Raw genomic sequence first — 17845 nt, forward strand, 5'->3', positions numbered from 1 at the left:
CCAAAGTACCTTCTTTTATAACCATTTTTAATCCTGTTCATGTGCAGAGTCGTCCTCGTTCACAAAAAGACATTTCAGCTCAAAGAGAAATGTGAGGGTTTTTTTAGGAGCTGGTTTTGTTGATTTCTTCATCGTGTCAGTGCAGATGTGCAGAGAGAGGCTGAAAACTTTTCACATTGTGTGTCAGCTGAGGATGTGCAGACTCGCTCACACCGTGCTCTGAAACAACAAATGCTGAACTCGTTTTTGGACCTTTGATTTGAAAGTTTGTTTCTGCCTTATTAACCAGTTTTTATTCTTGCAGTGTGGCATGAACAAACATACTGTGAGCTCGGAGGAGGCCGAGGTCTCTCCGACAGGAAGTGAAGACGTTTATTATCCATCTTTAAAACATATATTATACAGAATTTATACAGATGCTTTATTCAGCGCAGATATTATTTGCCAACTTATAGCTTTTTTTTTTCAATTTTGATTTTGTGTTTTATCCTTTTGTCACCTTGAAGAAGGTTAGAAGAGAAGAAGAAAGATGATATGTCCAACCTCCAAAGAAACGTGTCTTTAAAGTCTGCTGAGTCTGTGTTCAGGCCAGTTGAAGCACATTTTCTCTTTACTGCAGGATCCTTTGAGAACAACCAGAGAATATACTGATGCACAAGAAAACTCCGACTCTGAGATCATGACGTCATGTGGCCGTGCGAGCTGATCGGTTTGACTCCTTCTATGAAGCACTTTGATCCCAAAGTCAGTTTTACTGTGATTGAATCTCGATAATCAGGCTGAAAAGAAGCTGAAATAACGAGACGATGGTGCAGATTTGTAAAACAGTTTAAATTCTACGATGCATTTATCAGACATCAGAGAGTAAGAGAAACACAGGCGAGGATCCAGAGAGGAGGAGGCATCTGATTGGACACAGGTGCTGACAGGAAGTGACTCATCAGCATCAAAAATATCATTGTGGTGAAAATCATAAAGGTCGTAGGTGTTCATGAAGAGCTGGGTCTTTAGCTTTTTCTTAAAGGTGCAAACTGACTCTGCGGATAAAATGGAGTTTGGTAAATGGTTTTACCACCAGGGGGCGACAGAGCCGAGCATCATGAGCGTCCAGTCGAGGGAGGTGTGTCTGTTTGTCTCAACCAGCTGATGCATCCTCACTCTCACTGCATGTCTCACGTCTCACGTCTCTCTGGACATCAGTGCGTCTTTGATTTGAGGCGGCGATGCAGCACTGACTGACGGCTTCGTAGCGTCACGTGAAAAAATGTGCTTCCTTTTTTTTTTTTCGTCTGAAAGCGACCCAGCGTATTATTTCTGATGCACAACATGAAGCACAGTCAATTTTATTTTCAAGGAAAGAAAAAAGCACATTCCTCGCTTGTAGCTCTGTTCATCAGCAGAGAAAATAACGCTGAACAAACGGATCCATCCGGCACAAACGAGAGAGAAGCACACTCTGAGACCACACACACAATCCAAGCGGGTCTCCTGAGAAACATCTGTGAAATGTAAACTGGAGATATGAACCAGCGTTCACTCCTGACGGGCACAATTGGTGGTGGGTGGTCGGTTTGAAGAAAGAGCGAGCAGGTCAGAGTAGAGCGGAGATCGAAGAAGAAACCGACCTGCAAACCTGTCACCACATTTCTGACACGGTTTTTAGATTCTTTGTAAAAACACACACCAGGATCGATCAGAGGGGTTCTGGTTCGAGTTTGTAGCACAAGTAGCATCAGGAATGTTTCTGACATTTGAAGGGTGCAAAGATCTCAGACTGTGTTGAGTTCAGGCAGAACACAATCCATCGTAATGCAATCCACCAGCTTTATAAAGGCACATCTGTGCAGCCAACAATCTCTGCGTCGCTTCTCAAGTTTCCAGTCGGACTGTAAACAAAGATGATGAGCGGGAAAAAGGACGTTTTGGAGAACGATGCATTCAAGGAAGTTGGGAAATCTAAGTCTTTGTTGTTGTCAGGTAAAATGTGTTTGATGGAGAAAAGATTGTTCGCTGCTCTGATTCAGAAGTCGATCGATGGGAGCCGAGATGTCATAACTCCGGCTGATACGTGATTGGTCGACACTTCAGACACAGTCTGGACATCAAACTGATTTGGTTTATTAAAATATGATCTTAAACATTGACTTTCAACGCGGACGTTAATGTTCAGCCGGTGACTTTTCTGCAGATTTCATTTTACAAGCAACAATCTAAAAATCTGTCTTGGATCGAAAGCTGTTTTCACACACGCACGCGTGAACGTTTCTGTTAAACGGCCCCTGAAGTCTTCCACAGCTTGATGTTTACCCAGCTGACAGAAGACACAACGTCGCTGTAGAAATCTATCCAAGATGGTGGACGAAGCGACAGAGTCAGACACTGTAGTCACAGGTTTTGCTCTTATGCCTATAAATATGTGCTGTGTGTAATTGGACGTGTTGCAGTTTTAAGGAACCAGAGGAAAAGAACATGCTGACAAACGGGGAACTTAAAGCAGCAGTTTCATTAGAGCGAGCGGTGTGCATACAGTCTACGGCCTTTCTGCAGAAAAGATCAGTCCCTCCAGGATTTCGTGGACTTTTTGGGGGATTGTTGAGGCCTAAAATGCCTGATTTCGTGGCAGCTTTTCCAAAAAATTGCAATGCATGCTGGGATGTTTTTAGCAGTTTTTTGCTTTTGAATTGCAGCAGGAAGCAAAAATTGCAAAATAGTTGCGATTATTTTTTTCCTGGAGGGACTGAAAGATACCAAGAGGCTGGCAGTTTGAGTTTTTTGCATGTGTGAAAGCACCAAAAGCGATATTGATTTCCATTTATATCATTGCTGCATTGAGTAGGATACATTTCAAGTGTTTTAAGAACGTACTTGAGCAGCGTGCACGGAGACCGCACACTGGATGTAAACCTCACCACGACCTTCCCACCTGCTCGTGGGGAATTTTTCTGAATATTTCCTCCTGAGCTCAAACGTCGGCTCGGCTCGACTTTACGCAGAAAGTGTACTCAGGGGCCGAGAGGGGACGAAGTCTGGGTCAGAGAAGTCCTAAAAGTTGCATGTTTGCGTTCACACATGCAGCTCGCTCGAACAAGTGTTTTTGTGTTTGTGTGAAAACAGCTTCACCGCATCTCTTATTCAAAATGACCCGCTCAGAGAAAGTCAGCTGAATCAGCCCGCAGATATACAGCCAGCATCCGTTCACTGTCAGGTTGTACGACAGGATTTCTCTTTCTTGTGTTCTGAGGTCACATCCTGTCATGAACTGAACTCGATCTGCAAACCAAACACGAGCTCTTCTTGTTTTCATGCATCTGTTGTGAGTTTCCTGTTTTTATTAATATCAAAGGTGCCAACTGTTGAATGACTTTGTGTGGAGTTAGAGTGGGAGTCGCTCTGATTCAAGCTTTAACCTTCTCGGTGCTCCTCCTCCTCCTCCTCCTCCTCCTCCTCCTCCTCCTCTTCGTCCCGGCCTCCTGCTGCACCGGCCGGCCCCCGAGCGATCGCAGCTCTGCTTCTTGTTCTCTTTGTTGTGAAGGTCCCGCTCAGGATCCAGGACCTCCTAAGTGCCGACGCCTCCGATGCATTCTCCCATGATGCTCCTCTTCTCTCAATAAATGTGTTTACTGTGTCAATGAGACCGGCTCTGTGGGTTTAACTGGGGAACGCATTAGTGAGATCAACTTTGGATTAATCCAGGAAACTAATGACCATGATGGCTCAGACGTCACTGGGATCAGTTTATAGAATCAGAAATTAATCCCAGGGAGGAAATGTGGTCGCTACAGTAGCTCATGTAGTAGAAATATAGAAATATATATAGAGAATAAATTCGATAAAGTACAAAAGTGTACCTGAAGAAATAATCAGCTGATCGCAGCTGTCATTGAACTGGACTGTTCAACAGCCAATCACAGAGACAGACAACCAGCCACACTCACACCTTCAGAGTCAGCAGGTAACCAGCGTGTGATTGGACTGTGGGAGGAAGCCGGAGAGAACCCACGCCATGCACGGTGAGGCTCCTGCCACACTGGGATTCAAACCAGCAACCTCCTCGCTGTGAGGCACTAACCACCGCACCACCACGCAGCCCCAGACATGAACAGTATTTATAAATCTACCTGTGCAGTGTTGAAAATGAAGCTCAATGAGATCAAATCACCTCTTTGTAAATGCTACATGTAGTTTATATATAAATAAATATATATATATTTATATATATATATTAAATCATCTTATTTAACAAGAAAGTTCATGAAGCTTTACATCTCATTTCTATCATCCTCTGATTTCTAATTGATTTACTTTTAGTGCAGAAATTCAGATTTATCTCTTGAGCATGAGCGCCACCTGCTGTCGGGAATTGACTTTTTTCTGATGATTCGTCTTTGCTGTCCGTGTTATCATGTCCACAATGATTTTTTTCAGCTTTTATCTAAAAACTAAACATGTTTTTATTTTATTATTTTATTTTAGAGGTAACAGATGCAGCTCTTTTTTAAATTAACTTTATTGATGTTATAACGAGTCAACAACAAGTACAAGAAAAGGACTCATGTTTTACTTATTATTTAAACCAAACTAGTCCAAAGGCTTTACGGCCTTCCTGCCACAAGATGGATTAAAATGTGTTTAGAGAAACAATATGTAACTTTAAAACAGCCGAGTGCTTGATGGATTTAAAAGTAAAAAGGAAAGCTGCAGATAAAGTTAAAGGCTGTTAAAATAAATGACTTTTATGAAAGAAGAAGATGAAGAGAGAGAGAGACTGATTTATGGGTTTTTAGTTACCTGCCATGGATCAGTATTTTAATATGTTGATGCGCTCTTCTACTTTCCTGCCACAAGATGGCGACCTGACCTTCGTCTCTGTCAGAAGGAGCACAGCCCTGGAGATTCTTACAGAAAGCTAAAAGTCAAAACTAAAGTCTTGTAAGGAGGTCTTCCATCGCTGCAACACCTGTTCACCTGATAACTGCTCTCATATCTGGCAAACCCAGGGGCGTCCAAAACGGCCTTCAAAGCCCCGCCTACCTTCTCTGGTCCAATCAGATCCAGAGCATTCAGGAGCAGAATCTAAAGTTAGAAGGAGGACATACTGGCTGCTGCATTGTTGTCAGAGAAGCTTCAACACAGCAGGTTTCCCTCATGTCTGATGATGATCATGGAGACAGTGATGGGATTTTTATGGATTTGATTGAATCTCTGGTTGTATAGATTGTTGTGTGTGTGTTATTTTGGTGGTTACTGCTGGTGATAAATCAAATTCCCTTTTTTTTTAAGCTGAGATATCTTATGAGTGTATGTGACTGGGATCAAACCTCCCTTCACACAGGAGTCTTGGTTATCACTTTCTCTTTCCTCAGACACAGCCGAGCCGTGCTGGGAGAGTCCGACTCGAACAGTGTGAATCACTCTGGCAGCAGATTCCGCTCTAATGTGATTCTCCTTCATTTCCTCCATAAACACTAATCGGATCAGCGTGTCGGACATGTATAAAGCTGTAATGTGCTCGGACCGGTCTCGACCTCAGCTCCTGATTACTAAAATATTACTCACACCACTTCCACCTCTCATTACGAGCGTGTCATGGGATGCTGAATGTTCCTGCAGGATGTGACCTCATGTGTGCAGTGTGAGTGACTCGTAACATGTTCTTAGATCAAACTCAGAGCGGTGACACACACGAGATCTGGAGTGTGAAACAATGCATCTAATGAAGCAGATGTTGAGTCCCTGAGAGGGTGTTGGACCTCGTCTCACAGGAGAGGTTTTTATGTAGTCACATTGCATGGACTGAGAATGTCCCGAGGAGGACTGCCCCTGAAATCATCAGGATTTTATCTTCCTGAAAATCAGATTTCTGTGCGGTTCAGTGTACCATGCAACAAGTCTGAGCTCCACTTTTTACACCTCATCAACTTCTATTATGTCATTCATGAATTAGCGCTTATTAGCGGCAGCTGGTTCGAGAACTAAATGACTAAGGGTGCCTCTGAGATTAAAAGGGGTGCAGCTACAGTGTACTGAAAATGTGGGGCCGGGTTTTGGGTCCTGCATGTGATCAGACAAAACTAAGCACCTGACATGACCATCGGATCATGGATGTACTGTATAAAAAATGTCACTATTTGTTTTGCGTCCATTCAGTTGAGGGTGTAGACATTTAAAATGAGGGTGCAATGGGTCCTCTGGTCCTTGTATAGAACCGGGTCTGTTTGCAGGTATCTGTGATAATAATATAATGCTTTCTGGCCTTGCATTTATGTAAAAAAAAAAAAAAAAGAAGAAAAAGAAAAATGTTAAGCATATTCATTTTTGATCCATCAATATGTTAAAATATGGCACGGGAGAAAACCAGCGTGCACGTTGGGGCAAAATGCAAAAAAAATGTCACAAGCTGCAGAAGAAAACTAGAAAAGACAATTCCTGAAGAATTCCCTCATGTGACAAAACTAAAGTTTGTAAATGAAAGTGGCCAAAGATAAATTAATGAATTATACATGTTTAGGAGAGAACAAAATACACAGGATACACCTCATTTAAAAAAATGTGGATACAGGCCAGACTCTAAAAGTGTCTGTGGAGGTTGGAGTCACACTTTGCTAGTTTAGAAATATAAATATTTTTGGTGCTTGCAATTATCTGCAGGGATGCATTTCTCGGTGTAACACCGGCCCTGTCACATCCAGCATCACTTCACCTCTCCACGTTTCCAAGCCTCCTCCTCCTCCTCCTCCTCCTCCTCCTCCTCCTCGTGCCCATTGGTGACTCAAGCCGCCCGTCACGCGGACCCAGCTGCAGAGGCATTCCCTATCCGCGTGCTCCGTCGGAAATGACCGTCAGTCCCCCGGTCCTCCATTGGACTGATCCGCTGTCAGTCGGTCCTCCTCCGTCCTCCTCCCCGGCTCTGAGGAGCAGCAGCGAGCACGGCCGAGCAGAAGACCCCCACCATGACGGAGGACGGGCTCCCGCTGCGCTTTAACACATGATTTAGCCCTTTAAACATTTCTCACACGTATTCGACTCATTAATTTATAAAAATATAACCGGGATGGTACCGTCAAGTGTCCGCAGACCGGTGGTGCTTTGACCCGACTCGGCGGTCCAGCAGGGGGGGATGACTTCTCTCCAGAGCCGCTCTCTTCAGACAAAGAGAGCTGGTGAATAAAAGCTTTCAAAGAGACACAAAGGGTAAGATATGAACTCGAGAAACGACCCAAAGCTGCTTCACATGGCCCCCTCTATGTCTCTGTCGCATCTTTTACACACAATAACAGAAAACACGGGTAAATTCGTGGCGAATTATTGTGTCGATTCTCACCCGAGCTAACGTGCTAACTAGCCGCTAACGTGCTAACCCCGCTAGCCGCTAACTCCACTCCAGGGAATGCTAACTGTTAGCATTTTTTGACAGCTCGAAAGTCTCAACCGCTAGTTAGCTCACCAGGCTGTAGTTAAGACAGCTGGCTGTATTTAGTGACAGCCCAGGGAAAAGAGTGTATTTACATGTTAATGTTTTTACACCTGTCTTCCTGTAGACTACATTTAAACCGAGTTGAGCTGTAGGCTACGTTAGCCATGCTATCACTCAGCTAACTTGGATGGGAGCAAAGAGAAGTGGGGCCTCCACAAACCCAGAGGCCTTCAAACCCTTTCTGTTCACCAGCTTTACAAACTACAGAGGTATCCCTTTATTTGACCTCAGTGGATAAAAGTCTGCTTTACTATATATCTGTAATATTGGAGGATTTCACCTTCAGCCATGAATATGTGACACCGAGATTTGTTAATTTAAGGTCTAAAATGAAAGGCTTAAAGATGCACAATGTGGGCAATATTTACATTAAAATATCTAAATTATACTTGGATGCATCATCAGTAAACATATTCTGATTTGTAGGTTGGTTTCGCCTGTTTGTACTGTTTTCGCCGAGGTTAGCGGAGAGATCACTCCCATGATTCCCTGCAAGACTTAACATCTTCTTTTTGTTATAGTTTTGATTGAGAGCCCCCGAGTGGCGTATTTTACAACCTGTGCGTTTAATGTCGTTAACACTTTTCTTTGCTTGACAGTTCACATAAAAAATGTGAAAGTTGGAAACCGAGTTAAAAGCTAGCTAAAATGATGTAGAGCGAGACCTTCAAAAAGCCGTCTCATTATCAATGTTCAGATTCTGTGATTTATGTTCACAGCTCTAAACACAAACTGTCCTCAGAGGAAAACTGTTGGAGATAAAATGTTATGCGAGAAGTTGTGTTGGGGGGTTCACAGCAGAGAAACTGTCGATCTCCTGGTTGATTTTTACCTTCACGGTGTCCAGGGACCCGTTTTTATTCTTTGAATAAAGTTTGTGTATTGAGTTTAGAAAATATTTTTGTTTCACTTAAACAATTTTCAAATTTCGCAACCAAATCTTCACAGTCCTCCTTTAAGAGCAACCCAAATTAAGTTTGATTTAACTTGACTTAGTTCTTAGTAGAGAGAGAGAAAAATTCATTTTCTGTTGTTTGAGTGGTTGAGAAAATATGAGGTCATTATTTTTTCTTTAGATAAGATTTACTTTATTGATCCTGCAAAGGGGAAATTCAGTGTTTACACTGATAATCGTGCTACAGATAGGCTGATACACAAACAGGATCCTATGGACGTGCACTGACGGAGCATCAGGAGCGTTTTTCCACCAAAGCTGTGAATTTGCTTTACGTTGGTTACACGCCTGAAGATTTTCAAATCTTCACAGATTTTTTAAAAACGTGGGCGACCACAGACGTGAGTTTGGTTTAAACCCATTTTAAATGTTATTATCCTCAGAACACGACAGACTAGAAGACCAAGAGGCCGCACGCCTACTGAGATCTCACAGTGACGTGCACGATCAAATTCGACCGCAGAAGAAAAACACACGTCCAGGACGATCAACGTTGTTGACTCGCTCTCGGAGAGATTATGTGCGACTTTGTAAGATTCGCAGTGCGAGCTGAGGGTGAGTCGTCAGAGGGACAACATCCGGTTTGTGACGCTTCCAAGTTTGCTTTGCTCTGATTGGCTGCAGCAGGTTTTTTGTTGGAAACGTAAATATCAAACGTGATACCAATCGTATGCAGGCGCTTAACTGTCCATGGGTCGGGTTATCCATCTAAAAAGTTTTTGCTTATAAAATGTGAGTTAAGATATTGTTCTACTTTAATGTTATTAATTTTTTTAAATTACACTTTATTTAATCAGGTTATTGACCCATTGAGATCAGGATGTTTTTCCCAAAGGGGGACCCGGCCTGTCAGAAAACAAGAAGAAGCTACAAATACCTTGTTAACGCTGGTCTGAGCTGCGAGGGCGTCCTCCCTTAATCTTGTCTCCTCTCCAGCCCGCTCTTAGATCACAGGGATCCCAGGAGGATGGGTGTGTTGGGCTGCCAGAGAGCAAAAGTAGCCTTGTTCTGTTTCAGGCCGGCTTCAGATGGTTGTGGATCTGTGTGGTCGTTAAATCAACGTTTGACAGTCGGGAAGAATCTTGTCTTATTTTATTCCTCGTCCTTTGTGAGTAGAACAAGCTGTAGGTGAGCGTGCTGCAGAGACGCAATAAAACACGACTTGAACTTAGAGTTGTCCATAGATGGTTCAGTTCGTTGTTCTGAAAGCTCCGAGTCGGCCCAATTATATGTCGGCCATTTTTGTCTGGTGTGACGCTCGTAAGCTCTCATGATGTTCTGCTGTGTTCCAGTTTAGTTTTTTCCAATTTGTATAGAAACTTAGTGTTGTAGTCAAGACCACACTCACCGAGACAAGACGAGGGCAGGGCGCGACCAAGACAAATATCACTGGGAAATCCTCATCCTCCATGCAGGAGGGCGGGGGGGGTCTCGGTCTCGTCTCTGTCCACAGATGAGACCGAGTGACAGTGCTCACGATTCTGACACCTTCAAAAAAAGTTTTGACTTCTGCAGTAGTAGAGATTATCTCTGGGACGTCAGTGGCCTAGCGGTTCGTCTGCGCTCCACATGTACAGAGGCGGTTTTCCCTGAAGTGGGGCGGCCCAGCTTCAGCTCTGAACCCCCCCCCGTCATTCCCCACTTTCCTCGAGGTGAACTCCGGCTCACTGTCTCACTTGCAAACAAAGTTTTGGTTTAACTGATGGAGAACTTCAAGCTTCACGCATGTTTACAAGTTTGACAGATTTAAGGGACCTTTAAGTTTTTGCACCCGTCCTATGAAACGGATGTGCGAAGGATTGTTTCATTCCCGACTTTCTCTCCTGTTTAATGAACACACACACAGAGGCCAAAATACACACTCATGCACAAACAGGATCCACGTGACAAGCATTAATGGAGAGTGCGGGGACAGCGAGAGCAGTTTTGGGGTTCAGTGCCTTGCTCAAGGGCAGTGCTCAGGAAGTGGAACTGGCACCTGTCCAGCTACCAAACCAATTTCCGGACTTGATCTGGCGACCCTCGGGTTCCCAGTCCAAGTCCCAGCAGACTGCCGAACCATTCGGTGCAGCAGAGTTGATGATGAGTTTTTGTTTTTTTTCTCGTTTGTGTCGTGGTCACTGGAAAGTTTCCTTGTTTGTAACTTTGAGCTGAACACGCCTACCCCGATGGAAAGTGCAGCGTCTAAAGATGAAGCTGATATAACGTCAGGCTCACTGAGGGGGGGGGGGGGGGGGGGGGCGCCGGGTGTGAACGTGCAGCTTCAGTGTTTCTCTCAGGCCGGTTCTTCACTTCCAGGTAAAAACAAACAAATCGGACTTTGTAAATTATAAACATTAAATAAAACCTTCAGGATCTTTTTTAGACGTGTTTCCCTGGAGGTAGTTCATGTCGTGTTGTGACAGTTTTATTCAGCGGCGTCGCACCACGACTTGTGCGTTTGTTTAGAGTGCAGCGCACGCGCCCGTCACGCTGACTGAGCGAAGAACGAGTTTCATCAATCACGAGCTTTCTGACCCCTGATCGCCCGTTAAAGGGTCGGGAGACGCCGACTTAACTTGAACTTTTGTTGTTTTTTCTAAAAGCTGAGATGTGGGTTGATGTTTGTATGAACTCTGTGTGGCGAGCGTCTCGTCGGACAGACGACAGGCGTTACGGCGTGTGTGTCTCGGGGTCGTCTTCAGCTCGTCCCAGGTGGGAGGAGGACGAGAGGTTCAGGGACACGGACACCGTGATGACGAGCCGCACGCCTCAAACTGGCCTTTTTCAAACCGTCCTTTTGACCCCGCCTCCTTTTTAACGAGCTGCTTCATCGCTCAGATTTAGAGTTTCATTTCTCCTTTCTCTCAACGTTTGACGGCTATGAAGTTGAAAACATAAAGCGAAGACTCGATGATGAAGAACTTCATAAACTAAAAATGTAACTTAAGGACTCTGCAGGTCGTGTTCAGGTTTAAGAGACTTTATGGACGTCGAGGAGATGGATGTGGTCATCTTTAGATTACACGGGGGGAGGGGGTCATAACGTCATGATTAAGTTAGCGGTGGATCGTCCCCCCCCCCTCCGGCTAATCAACTTAATCAGTGGTGCTGAAGACCGGTCTGGTTTCCTGTTCATCACTGAGCTGATCAATATGAAGAGGTTGACTTTACACACAGGATGTCCCGCAGAGGAAGCAGGAGGGGGGGCGGGGGGGGATTTATCTCAAGAACTCAGAGTGGTTTTAAAATGTCAGACAATTTGACCACCTGAGTCCGGGTGAAGTGCCGCACTGGGACCAGTTTAAATATATTTTTACCAGCTCTGTTTTAACTTGTTTGATTTCGTCGTCCTTAAAACACCACCCTCCCGTTTGTTGAGCTTCAGCTTCTTTTCTCTCGCGCCTTTGGCTGCTAATTTATGTTTTATTATTTTTGATATATTGTTTAATCTTTGTCTTCTGTGAAGCACGTTGGGTTTATGTTTGTATGAAATGTGCTATTCAAATAAAACTGAATTAATGAAGTAGTCGCAGTACGAGTCGGCGTCTGCAAACTGCAGCAATCGACCTCGAATAAGTTCCTGCGCACGAGTCCTGTGGCGTGGAGGGGGGGGGGAATTGTGGCGTTGAAAATTACCTTTGGGACCCAGAAGCAAACTCGTTAGTGTTTGGACTTGTTGGATTTTATAGAAGCAGAGAAAATATGTTCCCTAATAAAGGCCGGCTTAAACAGGAGAGGAGAGGCTGCGGCGTCGGGCCACCTACCTGTGCCGAAAGTTTGAAGAATTTAAGTGCAGTTTGACGCTGCATCTTCCAAGTGGCTGTCGAAGTGCGGCAGAGTGATAAATCAGGAGCCTTTTGTGAGCGTGCATGCGGCCCGTCTGCTGCTGTTACAGGGAAAGTTTTCGGTCAGGTCTAGACTGGCTCTGTAATACAGTACATACCAGCAGATCAGCTGTGAGCGGATCCTGGGTTCATTTATAGCCGTGGCCTTGTGTCCCTGCACGTCTGCCTGGCAACTCCTCACTCTGCTGCTCCAACTCCTCCAGCTCGCCCACCTCTCAGACGCCGTGGCCCCGTTAGACTCTCGTCATGTTTAATTACTAGATGAGCAGCAGTCTTGCGGTCTCGCTTCATGTGGGGGGGCGGGGGGCGTAGCGTCCTAGCTGCTGTGACTGATCCAGTTTGTCTCCTGTTCTCCGCAGCTCCCCGGAGCTCCTGTTGATGAAGAAAGTGGGCAACATGTGGAGCAACCTGAAGAGCAGATGTCAGACTCTGTTTCACGGCGGCGGCGGCGGCAGCTCGGGACCCGGTGAGAGCCGGCCGGACGCCAACGCGGTCCACTGTGTGCTTGACGTCAGCTCGGACGAGGCTCAGGCGTCCGACGCACCCAGTCCGTCACGAAGCCTCCTGCCGGTTCCTATGGTAACAGCAGGGCGCCGCCATCACCACAACTGTGTGTCAGACATCCCTCAGATTGTGGAGATCACGCTCGACAAGGACACCGAGGATGTGCGGGGGGGCTCGGGGGGCGTTCCTATGGCCCGCAGAGACTCTTACTCCCGTCATGCGCCATGGGGGGGCAAGAAAAAACACTCATGTTCCACCAAAACCCAAAGTTCCTTGGAAGCAGACCGGCGGTCCGGCCGATTACGAGGTAGCGGGAATAGGAGGGATCGCCGTTACGGGATCAGCTCCATCCAGGAAATGAGCGACTCTGTTTCTGGAGGACGCAGTCTGAACGCTCGCTCTCTGAGGCAGCGGCTGAGCGACACTGTCGGGCTGTGTTTACCCCTCCCCCCTCGCAGGCGCTCTCGCTCAGCCAAGAACCCCGTTGCCTCCAAACGCAAGATCCACCTGACGGAGCTGATGCTGGAGACCTGCCCCTTCCCCCCTGGATCAGACCTGGCACACAAGTGGCACCTGATCAAGCAGCACACGGCGCCGGTCAGCCCCCATTCCTCCACCGCCCTGCTCGATGCCTTCGACCCAGCCCACCCCTCCCCCGAGGACGAGGAGGAGCGCCTGCGTGAGCGACGCAGACTCAGCATCGAGGAAGGTGTGGACCCCCCTCCCAATGCACAGATCCACACCCTGGAGGCCTCGGTGCCTGGCTCCTCTCTCTACAAACTGGGACCAAAGTTGGCTCCTGGCACGGGGGAATCCTCTGGGGAGGTCCGGTCCTTGGGGTCGGGCAGCTCTTCGGGTGCTTCGTCATCGGGGGCGTGCGGGTCGCTCTTGGGGGCTGCATCGTCGTCTCAGGACTGTGACTCTGAGGAGGACTCGACCACCCTCTGTCTGCAGGCCAGGAGGCCCAAACAGCGCCACGCGTCAGGGGACGGACAAGTGAGCCGGCAGCAGCCCGGACCCTGGAAGGTCCACACCCAGATAGACTACATCCACTGCCTGGTCCCGGACCTGTGGCAGATCACTGCGCTGCCCTGCTACTGGGGCGTGATGGACCGCTACGAGGCCGAGGCACTGCTGGACGGGCGGCCGGAGGGCACCTTCCTGCTGCGCGACTCCGCCCAGGAGGTCTACCTCTTCTCCGTCAGCTTCCGCCGCTACAACCGCTCGCTGCACGCCCGCATCGAGCAGTGGAACCACAACTTCAGCTTCGACGCCCACGACCCGTGCGTGTTCCACTCGTCCACCGTCACAGGACTGCTGGAGCACTACAAGGACCCCAGCGCCTGCATGTTCTTTGAACCGCTGCTCACGGCGCCGCTCAATCGGACCTTTCCCTTCGGCCTGCAGCACCTGGCTCGGGCCGCCATCTGCCGCTGGACCACTTACGACGGTATAGGCTCTCTGCCGCTGCCACCCGCCCTGCAGGACTTTCTCAAGGAGTATCACTATAAACAGAAAGTACGAGTCCGCTGGCTGGAGAGGGAGCCGCCAACCAAGGTGAAATAGGGCGGGGCTTCTCTGAGCCTGCACGCGCTGCAGGAGGATTACTCGTCCGGAGGAGCTCCACGTTAGAGCTGTAGAGACGTTTCTCTCTTTCTGGTGGGGGATGAAATCTAAATGTAACAAGCTATACAAGATTCATTCTAATCTTTGCTTTAGTTATTTACTTACATCACAGAAAATACATACGATTATATTCAGTATAACGCCGTCTGGCAAGCACACGTTTCTGTGTTGAACAGGTTGTTTTGACCAGGAGGGGAGGCACAAACATCAGAGAGCTTTGTGTCTTTTTCTCTCCTGCTTTGTGCTAAATGTCTGCCTGATCCCACCACTTCACCGCTCGCTCGCCCGCCCGCCCGCCCGCATGCCTCCCTCGCCATCCCCCAAACCGCTCTTTAAGCCCACACGGCTCCGCTGTACAGTTCACGTTGTGCTCTCCCTCGATTTTATTTTTTTTTTCTTTCTTCCTGAGCTTGTTGAGGCACAGAGTGGAGCACCTTCACTGAAGGTGTGTGTGTGTGTGTGCGTGTGTGTGTGTGTGTGTGTGTGTGTGGGAGGGGAGAGGGCATCTGGAGGTGCTGATGGTGTATTGCAGTCACAGCTCATCCCGTGGATGGAGCTGCATACATTCAGCGTCCCTTTGCACGCGTGGCGTGAGCTTCGGCTGAGACGGGAGCGATTCAGAGAGAGACCCCCCCCCTCTCCCCCCTCCTCCCCCCCCCCCCCCCCCCCTAGCAGCAACGATCCGGGTTTATTGAGAGCAAGCTGAACTTGTCAACTTTATTCCCACTGTGTGGTTTCAAAACAGGAGAGACTCTAAATATGAGAGAAGTCTTCAGACACGTCGGGCCTTTTACACCTGCCTCCTTCTGTCGGCGTCTCCCGGGGCGTCGACCCCGTGCGTCCATCACATGATCAGATCAATCAGATCAAATATTTACTTTTAATCTTTTCAACTTTTAGACCATTTAGTGTTTTAAAAAAAAAGGAAAAAAAACTCTTCCTCATTCTGAATTTTCTAACTTGTCCAACCAACTCAGACGATGTCTGTTTTTAACTAATGTTTTAAAATCTCTGTGTAAATATATATATTTATTAATTTAAGAAAATGACTCTTAGACACTTAGTCAAACTGGGACCTGGCGTGTTGTTGATCCTGCATGTTGCAGGTATGTGGTGCTGATGTACAGATGGTTACGAGAGGTCATGGCGATGCGAGAGGCTGACTCCACGTGACACTAAAATAAAATCAGACGGCTGTGGATTCGTGTTTTAACAGCTCAACGAGTCGGCGGCGTGTTCGGGATAAAAACGCCGCTCGTGTCGGGTTCTCGTTGTGAAGAGAAGATAATTGTGACTTTGGTGCCTTTTTTTATTTTTTATTTTATCGATGAAACACTTCGTCTTGTTCCAGGGTGTCGTCGGCTCCTTGAATCAGGCGGTGCTTTAAGAGCTGCTCGCGCTCACTGATGGTGCACGCTAATGTCCGAGGTGCTATAACGGATCACATGATCTTCTAACACGCCTGTTGTCACGTGGCGGCCTGTGTGCTCGTGGTGAATCACGAAGGGTCCCTGCAGCCGTGCGTGGATCGGCCTGCAGCTCGACTTTGTTTAAACACGTCCCCCTGCATGTTTTTGGAGGCGATTGTACGGTGCGCTGCCCGTGTCCACCGCTGACCTCTGACCTCCGCTGACACACGGAGCAGAGAGGGCGAGGTCACGAGACACGATGCACGGGAGGCAAAAACACGTAAAAGCATCTTGTGAAGGTGGACAACAGGCCGCCGAGGTTTCTAAACGTTCCTGCTGGCGTTGGAGGATAATGCTAACAAATATCTTTTATTTTTATTTTTTATTCTCTATAATTATTGAAATATAATCGATCAGTGCACGCCGCTCTGACCTCGTTTCACCCGCAGGCTTAAAACATGTTTTAAAATGACGTTGTTGAACTTCTTCCTTCGTTTGCTGCAGAGATTTCTGATCATGCAGAGCAGAAAGTTTCCCGTCGTCATGGCAACGTCCAAGGGTTCGAATGCGACCTCTGACCTTTGCTGGATGTCTTCGCCCACTCTCTCCTCAGCAACAAAATCGCCCCAATAAAAAGTCGCTTCAGAAAGACGTTGAGACCGCTCTTCCTGCTCGCCCCGTGAATCTCACGCCGACACGATGTCCGAAGCTGATCCATCAAAGTCGAGCGAGCGAGCGAGAGAGAGAGAGAGAGCGAGAGAGAGAGACCACCGGGGGATGAAGTTGACATTGATCTGCTTGTCTTTGCACTTTATTGTGTCAGGATTTTCAGCCACCTGTACCTGCTCACTCTCACCTGTCCATCACACCTGAGCACACACACACCTGCGTTCAGAGCCCCGCCCCTCTCACACGCTCCAATCACAGGCCGATTTTAACCACGAGTGGCTCTGAGAGGAACCGTCTCGTTTTTAATGCTCGTTCTGTTTCGGGTGTTTAAAACCGTCTTCCATTGCGTTCATGTGTCGCCACGTAGCGTCTGTGGAGCGTGCAGCCACGCCGCCGCCGACCTTTGGTGACGTTGATGGCGGCGAAGTAAAGACCCGTAGCCTGCAACCGGGTCACGCCTCCTTTGATCAGGTCTTTAAGTGATGACGACCCGACGAGTTAGAAAAGATGTCGTCCGAGTCGCCATGTATCCCAGCATGCTTTGCACAGCGGCTGCTCGCAGTAGTGTGAGGTCGGGGCGGCTGCACTTGGACTGGCGGTTTAAACTGGCGTGCTGGTCGAACAGGAAGCAGCCCACGTGTTCGATGAAACCAGAAGGTGAACTGAGGCGCGTTCGTCCCACCCTGTTGAAGAGGAGGAAGGTCACGGCGTGCTTGCCCTGGCAGCCGTGGCGTGCTCACAGAGGGCGGGGCGTTTGTTGAAGTTAAAAGCACTTTAGCTGTGTTCGGATGTTTTGTCTTTTTGTTGCAGCAGATTGAACGTTTGAAACGTGAGGATGAAAGTTGCGTCATCGTCGCAGTGTTTAAGATCTGTGTGGCGAGGGGTCACGTCCAGGCAGCGTCCGCACTAATCCATCTGTGAGCGTTGGAAGCGGATGGCGTCTGAGGATTTGACCCCCTGTGAACGCTGCACCGAAACGCCAAAAACACCCGACGTGTCTGAGACGCGTGTGCAGAAGAAGTGGGCGGTCCTTAAGAATTTCATTGATGGTTGTTTCATAGTCGTGGAGACGGAGCGGCAGACTCCCCCCCCCCCCCCCCCCCCTTTTTATTCTCAGGCCGGCACGGTGTGAGGCGCGTCCTCTCAGCCCCGTTTTCCCCGTGGGAAATATTTGAGGTGGGGACGCATGTATGACTCACACACACCTCCCAACACCTGCACTACTCTACGTACACACACACACACACACACACACACACACACACCTGCACCCTAAACCAGGGGGTGTGTCATCAAGGACCATATTAAGCCACACCCCTTCTCTGTGCCCCCCCCCCCTCCCCCCATAAAGAGAAGTGAACACGATTATTCTATGATCTTT

The 17845-nt window shown here is 47.8% G+C and overlaps 1 protein-coding gene across 1 annotated transcript; it reads left to right on the forward strand.

Annotated features, from left to right (window-relative positions):
* Positions 1-6964: 6964 nt before the first annotated feature.
* socs5b (suppressor of cytokine signaling 5b) lies at positions 6965-16288 on the forward strand. Its single transcript, XM_079363306.1, has 2 exons — positions 6965-7191; positions 12616-16288. Exon 2 carries the CDS (start codon positions 12635-12637, stop codon positions 14324-14326), a length of 1692 nt encoding a protein of 563 aa, XP_079219432.1. The 5' UTR covers positions 6965-7191; positions 12616-12634; the 3' UTR covers positions 14327-16288.
* Positions 16289-17845: the final 1557 nt, after the last annotated feature.

Source organism: Symphodus melops, assembly GCF_947650265.1.
Source record: "Symphodus melops genome assembly, chromosome: 15".
NCBI lineage: Eukaryota > Metazoa > Chordata > Actinopteri > Labriformes > Labridae > Symphodus > Symphodus melops.

Bases quoted from the DNA above. Each gene is read 5' to 3' on its own strand.
- socs5b (XM_079363306.1), top strand. From the start codon at position 12,635: ATGAAGAAAGTGGGCAACATGTGGAGCAACCTGAAGAGCAGATGTCAG.